This window comes from Diospyros lotus, chromosome 6, assembly GCF_014633365.1.
Source record: "Diospyros lotus cultivar Yz01 chromosome 6, ASM1463336v1, whole genome shotgun sequence".
Taxonomy (NCBI): Eukaryota; Viridiplantae; Streptophyta; class Magnoliopsida; order Ericales; family Ebenaceae; genus Diospyros; species Diospyros lotus.
In genome coordinates this window covers 24,510,730-24,523,902 of record NC_068343.1, presented here as the reverse complement: position 1 = coordinate 24,523,902, position 13,173 = coordinate 24,510,730, and the positions used below count along the sequence as shown (strand labels likewise).

Genomic DNA, 13,173 nt, shown 5'->3' with positions numbered 1-13,173 from the left:
TATCGGCCATGCAAAGGGGGGGAACTGGGCATATAAGTGCGGAGGGTGTTCTACATAGTGACGCGCATTTTGGGATTAAATCTCAAAGCGACAAAATCGGAGATTGGTTGTGACCTGAACATACGTTGCTACGTGGACCCCGGCCGTTACACCCATGGTCTCATGCGTGCGTTGTCCCTCATGGCAAAAACCTCACGAGTAGGACAAGCCACAGGCCAAGAACTCGAAGCGCTGTCCATCCTAAATCCCCACACTTCCCTTCTGTAACTGCCTCAACCAGTCACCTCTAAAATTGATCCAATAAGTGGCAAATTGTAGCCATTGTTCTGCTTCAAGGTCAAGTCTATTTTAGGATCGGAAGAGGTCGCATAGTTACCCCGATTTGGTCGGCCTTCTAGAGTCCCCTAGAGCTCCATCAAAAGTGAGAATTGATCACTACAGTGGTCACGTCACGACCGAGATTGTCGAAGTCAAGGAACTGATCTAGATTGCCAGCTACTCCTGATTTTCGTAATCGCCTTTAATTTTTGAGAGTCAAGCTCCGTGCTTCAGAATCAATTGGTTAAGTCGTCTTCCAATTCCAAGCCTCAAATATCAGTCGACCTCACCTCCTTGTGTATTGAACTCAATTTCCGAGATTCAATCAGAAATTAATCAACAGAAAAACAACAGAGAACTGATTCTACTTGCTTCAGTCGCCTTTATGGGCCCGATTCTCTCTGGGTTGACTTCCAAAATGGTCCAAATCCCTTTCCAATCAAGGTGGGCAACTCGCTTCACCCGTACGGTCAGAATTGTTTCTTGACCCAAAATTGCAGCACCACTATGCCTTCCGATCAAGCGGCCACACCCACAGAACTCCTAACGGAATCGCCTTTCGCTCTGCACCTTTTTCGATCGGCTCTGCCACTCTTAACTCGTTAAGTGACTTGGGCGCAACCCTCGCTTGCTGAATTTCGCAACCAATAATCAACAACTACTTCGTCTTCAAAACTCGGATCAATTTTGCGACTCATCACTGCGATTTGTGGAAATTAGCTGGCTCGCCATTGATTTCACAGCTTCCACGTCACCCGGATTTCAACACATGGATCACTTCTATAATCGTCTACCTCCATCGAGATAGACCAACTCTACTTCGAATTTGGATCTCACTCACGCCAAAATTCAACACTAAAATCACTGTCTCTGTTGAATTTGCCTAAGTTTGTAAATCTCTGCTCAATCAATTCTGACGAGAGTTGTTGAAATCAACAGCCAAATTACATGAACCACTGCTAAAAAACGACCGCTTTGATACCATTTGTCATGAACCTAGGGTTCATAATAGGGTGAGATTGGCCATCGGAAGAATCCGAGAGGCTTAGGATTAAGAATATAATGTTTAGGGAGGAATTTGGATAGAAATGAGGGAAGATAACATATAGAATTGAGGAAGAGATATTGAGAGAAAAGGGGGAGAAACAAGAGAGAAACGTGAGAGAGGATGGGAGAGAATTCTAGAAAGGAAAATCAGATTATTCAATTCTCAAAAACATAATCCTCTCCTCTTACAATTGGTCTTTTTATAGGCATAACTAGCTGCTTAACTAATTTCTAACAGCACCCATGTGCTCCAAACAACTTGCCAAATATTCCTAACAAACTATTATACCCTATTACAATAATGCCCCTTTAATGCTCCTAGGGTCATGACAACATTCTTAGGAAGCTTTTTTGAAATTAGGGAGTAATGAGAATTACCTTGCAAGGCTATGGATGATGTAGGCTGAGGATTAGGAGTACTTGAAGGATTTATACCTTGATTTCGCAACCTATATAAGGCTTGGATCAGCTCTTCTGATAGGTTCAGATTTGTACTATTCTCGATTTTTGTAGAAACATCAGTTGCATAGGCTGATCTTGTGATTTCCCTCTTGTTTCTTGGCTTCCAATTAGCTGGTTTGCCATGAATCTTCCAGCACGTCTACTTTGTGTGGTAAGGCCTTTTTACAATGGTCACACCACTGCTTTTCTCTTCCTTGATTCTTTGATAAGGTCTCCCCCTGTTTGACAGTAGCAAGAGCTAAATTCTAATGGTTTAGGATAGGATCATTTAGTTAATGAAACATTACCCTGCGTCTGCTTTCTTCTCTCCTTGCCTCTACAAACACTTCTCTAAGTGATGGTAAGGGTTTTGTACCCAAAATCCTTCCACAAACTTCATCCAAATCAGGGTTAAGACCGTGTAAAAAATAAAAAATACAATCTTTTTCCACCATCTTATTGTATTTGATACTATTAGCTGGGCATTCCCAACTGACAGTGTAGAATAAGTCCATTTCATGCCATAATTCAACCAAAATGTTAAAATAATCTGTAACACTAAGATTACCTTGTTCGATTGTTCTAATAGCTGACCTAATTTCTAAACATTGAGAGGAATTTTTCAAGTCTGAGTGCATCTCTTGGATTGAATCTCATATCTCCTTTGTTGTCTTGCAGAATAGGTATGTTTTGCCGATCCTTGGCACCATAGAATTTATTAGCCACGCCATGATAGTTGAGTTTTTCACCTCCCAAGTGCCATAAGTAGCTGCAATAGTTGGTGAAGTGGGGACGGAACCAGTCAAAATTCTTGCTTTGCCTTTTCTTGTAATTAGGGGTGTTCAAAAAAACTAGCAAACCATGGAAATCGACTAAACCGAATTGCACCGCACCACAAGATTTTTTTAGAGGGGCGGTCCGATACGATTTGAGAAATCCTCAAACAACAAACTATACGATTTGAGGATTTCTCGGTTCGATTTAAAACTGAACCGCCTAAATATAATGTAATAATAAAAAAATTATAAAATAATTTATTTAAAACAGATCTCAAACCAAAAAAACAAATCTCAAATAGATTGTATAAACAATCTGTTTATAACAGATTGTTCATACAATCTGTTTTGTTCTGTTTATATAAACAGATTATTGTATAAATAAAAGATTATTTACATATAATTTTTTATTTATTTTGATTCATGGGCTAAATGGCTGATGAAACAATTTATGATACCATAGAAACCGCACCATGAAAATGGGTTAATTAATATTTTGGATGTTTTGGGTAAACTGCGGAAATCGCACCAAACTGCACCGCAATTTGCGATGCGGTTTTCGCGCACCAGACCAGACCACGCGGTCTGGTTTGATAGAAAAACCGCACAAGCGGTTAGGTGTGCTAAAAATGTTAAAAACCGACCAAATTGAACCGTGCACACCCCTACCTATAATTACCAGCATCACCAATTGAAACCATTCTCTAAAATTACTCCCATTCAACTTGTGCTGAGTAATTTGTAGAGGATGATTATCAATAGGATTTGTGGAAAATTTTGGTGGAGATGGAGGGTGTTGGAGAGCTTGGGGCTGAGACTTCGGTTAGGGCCGGGTTTTGTTGAGCTTCAGCCATGAACTTGTAAACAACCAATACTTCAATGCTGTTTGAGATCGGAACAAGGCTCTGATACCATGAAACAAGCTTAAACTCTTGAAAGCTTGAATGATTTTTATTGAATCCGAGGGGAGTAATATATACAGATTACACCCTACTTTTTCTCCTATAAAGTAGGAGAAAATTTCGGTTATTTATCTCCTAGAAAATAGGAATAAATCAAACTTCAAAACTGAACAAAACCTAACTTTAGAATTATTTATCTAATCTAAACTTTAAACGTGCACTCTTCCTTTATTCTCGGCCTCTATCCATCTATCATGCTCCCTTTTTAAGCTTTGAATCTTTTAATCTCGTCCAACAATTTTATATTCTTACACAGATTTCTTAACATCAGTTTAACAGAGGGGAGATCAGTGTAATTCCCAAAATGCAGTGGGCACACGCTATAATTTAGTGAAACCTCAGGGGTGTTGACAGTAATTTACTCTCTTCCATTTTCTACAAGTTAGACAAAAGAGGACACAAACCACAAAATAAAACTATGATGTGAGAGGTTTTGACTAGTATCGCTGAGAGGAATTTTGACCAGTCTTACATTGGTTAAAAATCTAAGAAGCCATATTTAACAACTTAGGCAGGACATTATTCCCATGTATCTAGGAAAAGGCTACAGTACAGGCTAAAATAAATATTTGACAAGTAACAATAACCATAAAAATAAACCTGCAGGGTGGCAATGGTATTTTCATTTTAGTTTCTTTTTATTTTTTTGGGTAAACCTGATTAACAGAAAGTTGTTCATCTCACTCAAGAGTAATTGATTATAAGTAAACAAGACTTATGGTGCCTATGAGTTAGCCAAAGTCTGCAGGAAAAGAAACAAAACATTTAAACAAATATCTTATAGAATCCTATGATCAAATCTCAATTCTCCCATTCTTGTAGTGATCCTGATTAAAATTTGAACTTGAATGCAGATAAATGCATGAATCTACACATTACCAGGATATGGACTTCGAGGTGTGGCATATGGCTGCAAGGACTCTAAAGAAATCACATTTCTCCACACCTTACGGTTACTAGTTCCCTGTAGCAATTCAAGATGAAAAGAAAATAATCCATACATGAGGAAGATGAATTCAATGTGAAACCAAGTATCACAAAAGCTGAAAAAAACACAACACAATTAGAAAAACTAATATCTCTTCTACCTGTCTCCCATCAACATTTATATTTAAATCCTCAGTAAACCCAGCGGCTGCACTGTACTGTACTAGATCGGCACTTGAATACTTGGCAAGAAGTAGGTGAACCAGCAAAGATAGAAAAGACAAAACCAGTCCTCCAAGGGCAGCCCATTTTATTTTGGATTTGAAGATCATCTTGATTCACACCAAGGCATTCAAGAAAGCTTCATGGATCATCTCAGTGCTATTAAGAAATAGATTGCATGTAGCCACCATAAAACTGAAATGCAATACCCATAACATTAGATTCTAAGTGATGTCATCTGATGCAGATATGAACCTGCTCTAAAGCAAAATTTCCAGAAGTCCATATCTGCAATAAGGACACCACCAAACAAATGTACTGATTAATCACATCAATAAGCACATAAGTTCTTGCATGTGCTCAATAAGGGAGTGTTTCATTTACCTAAAATACATACATAAAAACATGTTTAGAGTTTAGATTGTAGGAAATAAACTCCCTTCAGTAAGAAATAAAGAGATAGGAGGTTTCTCTTTCCTCAAAAAAAAAAAAACACAAACTGCAGTTCTTTAGTTTGCTTGATTACTAATTATATGGGCAATTTTCCTATCGCATAGAAAGCTCCATGGTTAATTTTATAGCACAACCCCCTGCTCTGAAGCAAACATTAAAGAGGAAGCATGAATTTTATTATTATTTTTTTTCATTACTTGAAGAATCAAAACTTGGAGATTTTTCGAATAAACTAAATTACATAAATTAGACAATTTATAAGGACCTGAATGTTTTGCAATCCTCCTATCAAAGTAGATATTTCCTCCAAATACTACCTTATAAGACTCTACATCTTTTAGAAGTTTATTATCAATCCAGTAGTCTGTACAAAGTCAAAATGGTTACTATCAATCCAGTGGGCCCTTACAAAGAGGGAGGGTTCCCAATTTTGTGGCCCCCAAATAATCAAATATTCATGGGCCCTGAGGCAACCGCCTCATGAGCCTCATGAAAGCTCCGGCCCATCAGAGACATACACTTCCAAGATCCGGAGAAACAAATCATCAAAAACTAACCAAGCACATGTAATTTCACAACATTTTCAATAACTTACTTTTGTGGAAGCTGCTCGATCAGCTCATCAGCCTTCCTCTTTGATTTCCCGGCCGGAGCATTCCCCTAAGCCAACCCGATCTGCTGTTCGTCGGGGACAACCGGATCGAGCTGATGCAGCTGGCCGAAGATCGTCGTTCCCTCGCCAAAGATCAAGCCCGCCGTCCAATCCCCAAGTCGCCGTCTCATAAAGCAAAGACTGGAGAGATCGGGTGCGTATTTTCCAAATTACCCAAATATAAAAGATGAAGTTGAGGGGCATCTCGCCCCACCCCACCCCCAGCCCGACATCTTATTTTATTTTTAATTATTAAATTCAATTTACTTATTCTTACTTATAAATTAATTACAATTATAACATCATTAAGTGGTGTTTTCTAATTTTTTATAGAAAAATATATCATTAACTCTTAGTATTATTCTATTTGTACTATGTTTGAATTATTTTTTATAATTTTTTATATTAAAAATTATATTTTTTTAATTTACACTTGACATTGCATTTTCGTTTTCTATTTTTTAAAAAACAAATATCATTTTTGTCATTTTTTATTTTGTACCAAAAATATTTCTCACTTCCATTTTCATACAACCTAAATTAGAGTATTCAAAATCAAAAAAAGAACTCTTTCCATAACAATAATAAAATAAGCTCAGATAATTTTTTTTCCTTTATCATCCATCAACCCAAGCATTCAAATGTTGGTAACAGAAGCAGGTTGGCCAATCCGCAGAGATTTTGACTAGATTTAGTTGGATAAAGTAAGAATATTGGATTACTTATTCAACAATAAACATACCAACTAATTTTAAAAATCATTAATATAATATAATATTGTTCCTTCCTGGCCAAAAATGGGACGATCGAAGATGGGACGTGGGCTCCCTCGACGGGTCCGTCTGGGGGGCGATTGGCACCTGCAAGCACTCCAACAATCAAGTGAATAAGAAAGTAAGATAGGCAGTGTATCAACAGGTCAGAGGTCAGAACATACCTTGACTCTGAAGAGAACTGCCTGATATAGAATGAGAAGATGCCATCCTACATGCATGAGACATGCATTTGCAGGTGATGGGACTGGCTATTCGAAGTCGGTGGTGGTTCACAAGGGGTAGCATGGTGGCGACGGGACCCTCATTAATGTAGATGGAATATGCCATTAATGAGGATGGGATCTGAGACAACTGCGCGAACATCTAGTGGGTTTGCAATGATGTTGTGGCAGGCTGGCGCTGGGCCAAAGCTGGGTCTAGAAGGGAGATTAGGTTGGGCCGAAATTAGGCCTAAGGAAAGAGCCGAGATTGGGTCTAAAGAGAGGGCCAAGATTGGGCCTAAGGAGATGGCCAAGATTGGGCCCAAACGGTCCATAGCCTCCCAGGTCAGATGCTCAAGCAGCAAGCGTTCGAGTTAGAAGAAAGGAGCTTGAGCGATTTGTGTGCAATCGTTTTGGAGAGTCGAATTGGGCGGGGCCGAGGAGATCGATTGTGCCGATTTTGTTTTTTCCTGGGGTGATGACTCTGAGTCATCGTGCGGTAGGCCTAAGATGGGCAAGTGGGGCAATATCTTTTACGCGTCGGTCTGCATCGGGTATGGCCTCAAGATTCGAAGGCATTTTTCCTAGAAGGTAAGGGTGTTATTTGGGCGATAACTAGTAATCCCTTGGATGCACGACAGGCGGTAGCTTGGTGATGTTACGCATAGCTTCAAGAAGGCGAAGGGTGCTGGCCACTATAACTGTACATCGTCAGGGTCTCGTATTGCCAGGACACGTTCGGGATATGGTCGAGTTCCTGCTTATGTACGCTGTCCGAGCTCGGGGAAGAGAGGTCGTGCTTTCCTTGGTGAAGCTTTAGGTGTGTTTCTGGGGTTTTGGGTGTGGTTTGTATTCCGATTCTTGCCAAGTGGGGGCTAATCCTAACGGTGGGATGCTTCCCCTTGGCATACACCATGCGGGACTTTGGGATACTGAGAGTCGTACCAAAAAAGCGCGTCATCATAGGTGTGTGCGTTGGCTTCCAATTTCCTTGGGAAATTTGAATGTGTGATGGGCATGTGACAAGTGACGCACCCTTAACACTCTGTTAGACATCTGATGGCGCTTTACTTTCTTTTTGACGCGACGTGCGAAACAGTTTAAAAGGTGCACCCTCTTGTTTCTGCATTCCTCATAGTTTAAAAGGGCTAATTTATTGCTTTCTTTGATTGTAATTGCGTAAGCTTTCAATGTTTTCTCGATTTTGCTTGGTCTCATGGTATCGTGACCTTTTATTGTCTTTTGACTTAGCTTATTCCCTTTGTCTCAAAGCGTCTTCTCTATGTCGCGGTATCATGACTTTTTTTTTTTTAATTATGGACGTGGTGGCTCTTGATTAGGTTAGTGTTCAATCCTAGAACTCAATGTGCCAGTTTTAATTGGCGGGGGGGAGGGGCTGGGGGATTATGACTGCGTGCGTGGCATAGGCTTCAAGGTTATAGATGATGTGAGTTTTTGGTGCCGGATGTATTATGGGGACGAAGCGCTTTGCCTTCCAAGCGTTTTTATAACACACAAGAAAGGTTGATTGGCCAAGGCAGGATTTGGTGTTTTCTTTTCCGAGGTAGGATTATGGCAGCATTAATGGTGCAGCTTTTCGGGGCCTGACTGTATTAAATGTTTAGGAGACAGTGAGGGGTTTCCAATTGTCGGACATTTGAGTTTATAAGGAAATGGGGAATGGTTTTGCTCTATGTTATCCCTGCTGGCTTGCGTCTTCGTTCTGGAAGACTAAAAAGATGTGGTTGGTATTCTACGGGGGGAGTTTGTTGTTTGAGTGGGGTGTTTTTGCCGGTGGCTTTGGGAACCGTGATTTTCTAAGTGGCATGGAAAAGGTAGAAAGGTCTGTGATTGAGTGTATTGAGACGAGGGCAGTACTAGGACGGGTGAGACATGACATGTCTAGAATGGGTGACGTGGCTTTATCGGGGTTTACTTCTGGCAAAAACGCCATATGTTGTTGTCCGAGGGCTTGGGCCACTAATGCTGATATTATCTGGCTGTCGTTAGGGATTGTCTGCCTGCTCCATGATTGAAATTTGGAAATGTCGGGGCTACCTAGGCAGTAGGTCGCTCTGGATTTTCATCAGGAGTGACAATTATGCTAGCAGAATTTGACCTTTTGAAGGGCAGGATGTCAGGCAGTATAAAAAGAAGGTCGCGCCATAATTAGGCGATTCTGAAGTAAGGTGCGTGCTAATAGTCTAGAGGAGTGCAACCGTTGCTTAACCATGCTTTACCAGTTTGTTTGTTCTTTGTTAGATTTCCAATCACTTGTTTCGTGTGACAGTTTTAGTGTGATAGCCGAGTTTAACGGAGAACTGTTATAGGTGTGAGGTTTGTAATCAAATGTAAATTGTTCATAACGAGAATGTAAGTTCTTTCTAGGTACCTTGTTTTGTGTTGTGTCCTGATGTAAGGCTTTTTGGGATTGAACTCAAGATCCGGCGTACCTGTCTGTCTAAGTTCCAAGGTCTGCGTGGGGTATGTGCATCTGTCTGATACAAGGCGTGGCTCAATAGGGTCGAGGCGAGCTCGAGGCCCCAAGAGAATGACGGGGCTATGCCAAGGTTCGCTCGGGGCGGACTGACTATGTCTGTCTGGATCCCGAGCACAGTTTAAAGGATGAGCAAGTCTGGCTCGAGGTCCTGTGCGCCTGTCTGATACAAGGCGTGGCTAGATAAGGCCGAGGCGCCTAGAGCAATGACGGGGTTGTGCTCGAGGTCTACTTGGGGCAGACTGACCATGTCGGTATGGATCCCGAGCACGGCTTAAAGGAGGACCGAGTCTGGTTCGAGGTCCTATGCGCCTGTCTGATACAAGGCGTGGCTCGATAGGGCCGAGGCGAGCTCAAGGCGCCTGAGCAATGACGGCGCTATGCCTGAGGTTCGCTCGAAGCGGACAGACCATGTCGATTTGGATCCCGAGCAAGGCTTAAAGGAGGGACCAAGTCTGGCTCAAGACCCTGTGCGCCTGTCTAATACAAGGTATGGCTCAATAGCGCTGAGGCGGGCTAGAGGCGCCTAAAGCAATGACGGGGCTGTGCCTGAGGTTCGCTTGGGGTGGACTGACCATGTCAGTCTGCATCCTGAGCATGACTTAAAGGAGGACCAAGTTTGGCTCGAGACCCTGTGCGCATATCTAATACAAGGCTTGGCTCAATAGGGCTGAGGCACCTAGAGCAATGACGCGTTGTGCCCGAGGTCTGCTCAGAGCGAACTAACCATGTCGGTCTGGATCCCGAGCACGGCTTAAAGGAGGACCAATTCTGGCTCGAGGTCATGTGTGCTTGTCTAATACAAAGCATGGCTCGATAGGGCCAAGGCACCTAGAGAATGACAAGGCTGTGCCCGAGGTCTACTTGGGGGCGGATTGACCATGTCAGTCTGGATCCTGAGCACTGCTTAAAGGAGGACTGAGTCTAGCTCGGAGTCCTGTGCACCTGTCTGATACAAGGCTTGGCTCGATAGGGCCGAGGCGGGCTCAAGGTGCCTAGAGCTATGACAGGGTGGTGCCTAGAGCTATGACGGGGTTGTGCCAGAGGTTCGCTCGAGGCAGAGAGACCATGTCGGTTTAGATCCCGAGCATTGCTTAAAAGAGGATCGAGTCTGGCTCAACACCCTGTGCGCCTGTCTGATACAAGATGTGGCTCGATAGGGCCAAGGCGGGCTTGAGGCGCCTAGAACAATGACGGGGTTGTGCCCGAGGTCTGCTCGAGGCGAACTAACCATGTCAGTCTGGATCCCAAGCACGGCTTAAAGGAGGACCGAGTCGGGCTCGAAGCCCTGTGCGCTTGTCTGATACAAGGCGTGGCTCAATAGGGACGAGGCGTGCTCGAAGAGCCTAGAGCAATGACAAGGTTGTGCCCGAGGTCCACTCAGGGCAGACTGACCGTGTCGGTCTGGATCCCGAGCACGGCTTAAAGGAGGACCGAGTCTGGTTCGAGGCCCTGTGCGGCTGTCTGATACAAGGCGTGGCTCGATAGGGCCGAGGCAGGCTCAAGGCTCTTAGAGCAATGACGGGGTTCTGCCCGAGATCTACTCGGGGCGGACTGACCATGTTGATCTGGATCCCGAGCACTGCTTAAAGGAGGACCGAGTCTGGCTCGAGGTCCTGTGCACCTTTCTGATACAAGGTGTGGCTCAATAGGGCCGAGGCGAGCTCGAGGTGCCTAGAGTAATGATGGGGTTGTGCCCGAGGTCTGCTCGGGGCTGACTGATCATGTCGGTCTGGATCCCGAGCACGGCTTAAAGGAGGACTGAGTCTGGCTCGAGGCCCTATACGTTTGTCTGATACAAGGCGTGGCTCGATAAGGCCGAGGCGAGCTTAAGGCGTCTAGAGAATGACGAGGTTGTGCCCAAGGTCCGCTCGGGGCGGACTGACCATGTCGGTCTAGATCCCAAGCACAGCTTAAAGGAGGACCGAGAATGGTGGATTCGCATTTTTAAGCTAAGTTGCTTCATCAATGATCAATATATCTAGTGGTCTCTTTCCTTCTGTGCACAGTTTTATGGGGCTTGATGCAGTCCAAAATATCAAACACACATTCTTTAAGCAAAAGCTTTGAATTGTATCAAACCTATTAAAAGTTAGCAATACTAATGTTTCACTAAGAAGTTTTATGTAAGGCCCAACTTTTGGGCCTTATGTTAAGAAGGCCCAGGAAGAGAAAACCAAGCCCATATGGCCATATAAAAAGCCTAGGGCTCCTATTTCCCCCCATCTTTTATTCTCTGTCGTTACCAGCAATCTCTCTCTCTCCCAAAAGCACCAATTTTTGCAAAATTCAACCATTGGATCTTGAATCCAACCACATTATCACCTTGAAATTAACCCCAATCTACAACAAGGTAAGCTCTTATTTTTATTAGCTTTACTTTTAGCATAGATTTGTGAGAGGTGTATGTATATGCGCGTGGGTGTCTAGGCCGAAAGTTTGAGCTCAAATCTAAAAAGATCTAGCCATTGGATCTTTTTAGTTTTTGGTTATGTTGGTCTATTGGGGTAAGGAAGTTCAGTGGTGGTCTTGGATCGCCGAAAAATGCTAGCCGTAGTGGTCGGCGACGTCAAATAGTTTGGTTTTCAAATTTGACCAAAAATTAAAAGCTAGATCTACAGAAATCTAGTCGTTAGATCTAGCTCATTTTTATATATATTGACCTTCGTTACTAGGCATTTCTAATAGTAGGTTCTGAACGTCAAAATATTCGACCGGTGATGGCTGGAAGTGGATGCTAAAAATGGCCGGCGGTGAACATCGGCGATGGCAGCAATGTGACTGGCCTAGGTTATTTTATTTTGGGATTTTGAGCTGTTGGGGTAGCATTTGGGTCTGTCTAAATCTTAGGGGATTTAATTTTGTATTTATTTAATTCTGATGTAATTTGATAATTTTGTTAGGTGATTTTGATGCGCCCCAGCTGAGAGGCGTTTGAGGGAATCCCACATCTTCTATAACACAATGAGTGGGTAAATTGTATTATGGTGGTAATTATTGCTTTCATATCTCTTATTATTTTGTTATTCCATATATCTTATTCATGATCTTGTTCTTTAGTTTCATACGGGAAATTGGAATTTATATTGTATGTTTTGCGCATATTGGCACTTGTGGTTAAATTGCATCTCTGTTAATATGTATATGGAAAGATACGATTCATGTTGTGTTGAATGTGGATGGTAGTACTTATACGTGATATATTGCATATGGCATTTGATAATATTAAATATTGGTATGAAAAGTGTGTTAGATGGAATAACGATTAGAACCCTGTATGCTAACTATTGTAAATGTTAGCCGTTGGTGCACCATGTATACATTAGGGTGAGAGTGGGTTCGCCCTTACTTGGTGAGAGTGGTTCCACCATGATGCTTAGTAGGCGAGAGTGGTTCCGTCGAAACAAATCTTGTGGGTGAAAGTCGTTCCACCCCAAGAAAATGGAATAGGTGAACTTTGGTTCTAGATGGTTAACTCATATATGTACATATTTATTTGTCATCTCCTATATTGTTGTAAGTATTATTGGGCATAGTATGGTATGATGATCATTCTTGGATGCATTGATTTTACATTTCCCTATTATAATCCTTTTTACTCCTCACTAAGCCAGTAGTAGGCTTACCTCTTAATATTTCAAATTTTGTAGGTGGGCATCATTTTTTATGGTGGAATCGTGGTAAACGATTCTACTCCATTTACCCTAGTCACGCTCCAGCTACAACACATACATCTCATTTCACTAGTTTGAGAATAGGGAGGTTTAAATGTTTCCTTCGTATATGAATTGGTAAATTTTGAATACTGTAAGTATATAATGAATTTATAGCCCAATGGGCACTTCAATATCAATTAAAGGCAATGGAATTACTTTGTAATGTATATGAGATGTTTAAATGGT

General features: G+C 42.2%; 1 protein-coding gene and 1 long non-coding RNA gene across 5 annotated transcripts in view; one reads left to right on the top strand and one right to left on the bottom strand.

The window, feature by feature from the left end:
- The window catches only part of LOC127803923 (protein EMBRYO SAC DEVELOPMENT ARREST 30-like), a 27,555-nt gene extending 21,610 nt beyond the window's left edge, over positions 1-5,945 (bottom strand). Inside the window, exons 1-3 of one of the 4 annotated variants that reach the window (XM_052340568.1) lie at positions 5,742-5,945; positions 4,633-4,888; positions 4,424-4,508 (exon numbers count right to left, since the gene is read on the bottom strand). In XM_052340568.1, coding sequence (XP_052196528.1) covers positions 4,424-4,508; positions 4,633-4,803 — 256 coding nt within the window. In that variant the 5' untranslated portion in view covers positions 4,804-4,888; positions 5,742-5,945. Of the gene's footprint in view, positions 1-4,423; positions 4,509-4,632; positions 4,982-5,741 lie in introns of those variants that run through there. The other 3 variants (XM_052340567.1, XM_052340566.1, XM_052340569.1) reach the window with 3 other exon arrangements.
- Positions 5,805-13,173, top strand: LOC127803924 (uncharacterized). Its single transcript, XR_008023621.1, has 3 exons — positions 5,805-5,952; positions 12,175-12,261; positions 12,922-13,173. It is a non-coding gene; the product is annotated as an uncharacterized LOC127803924 (long non-coding RNA).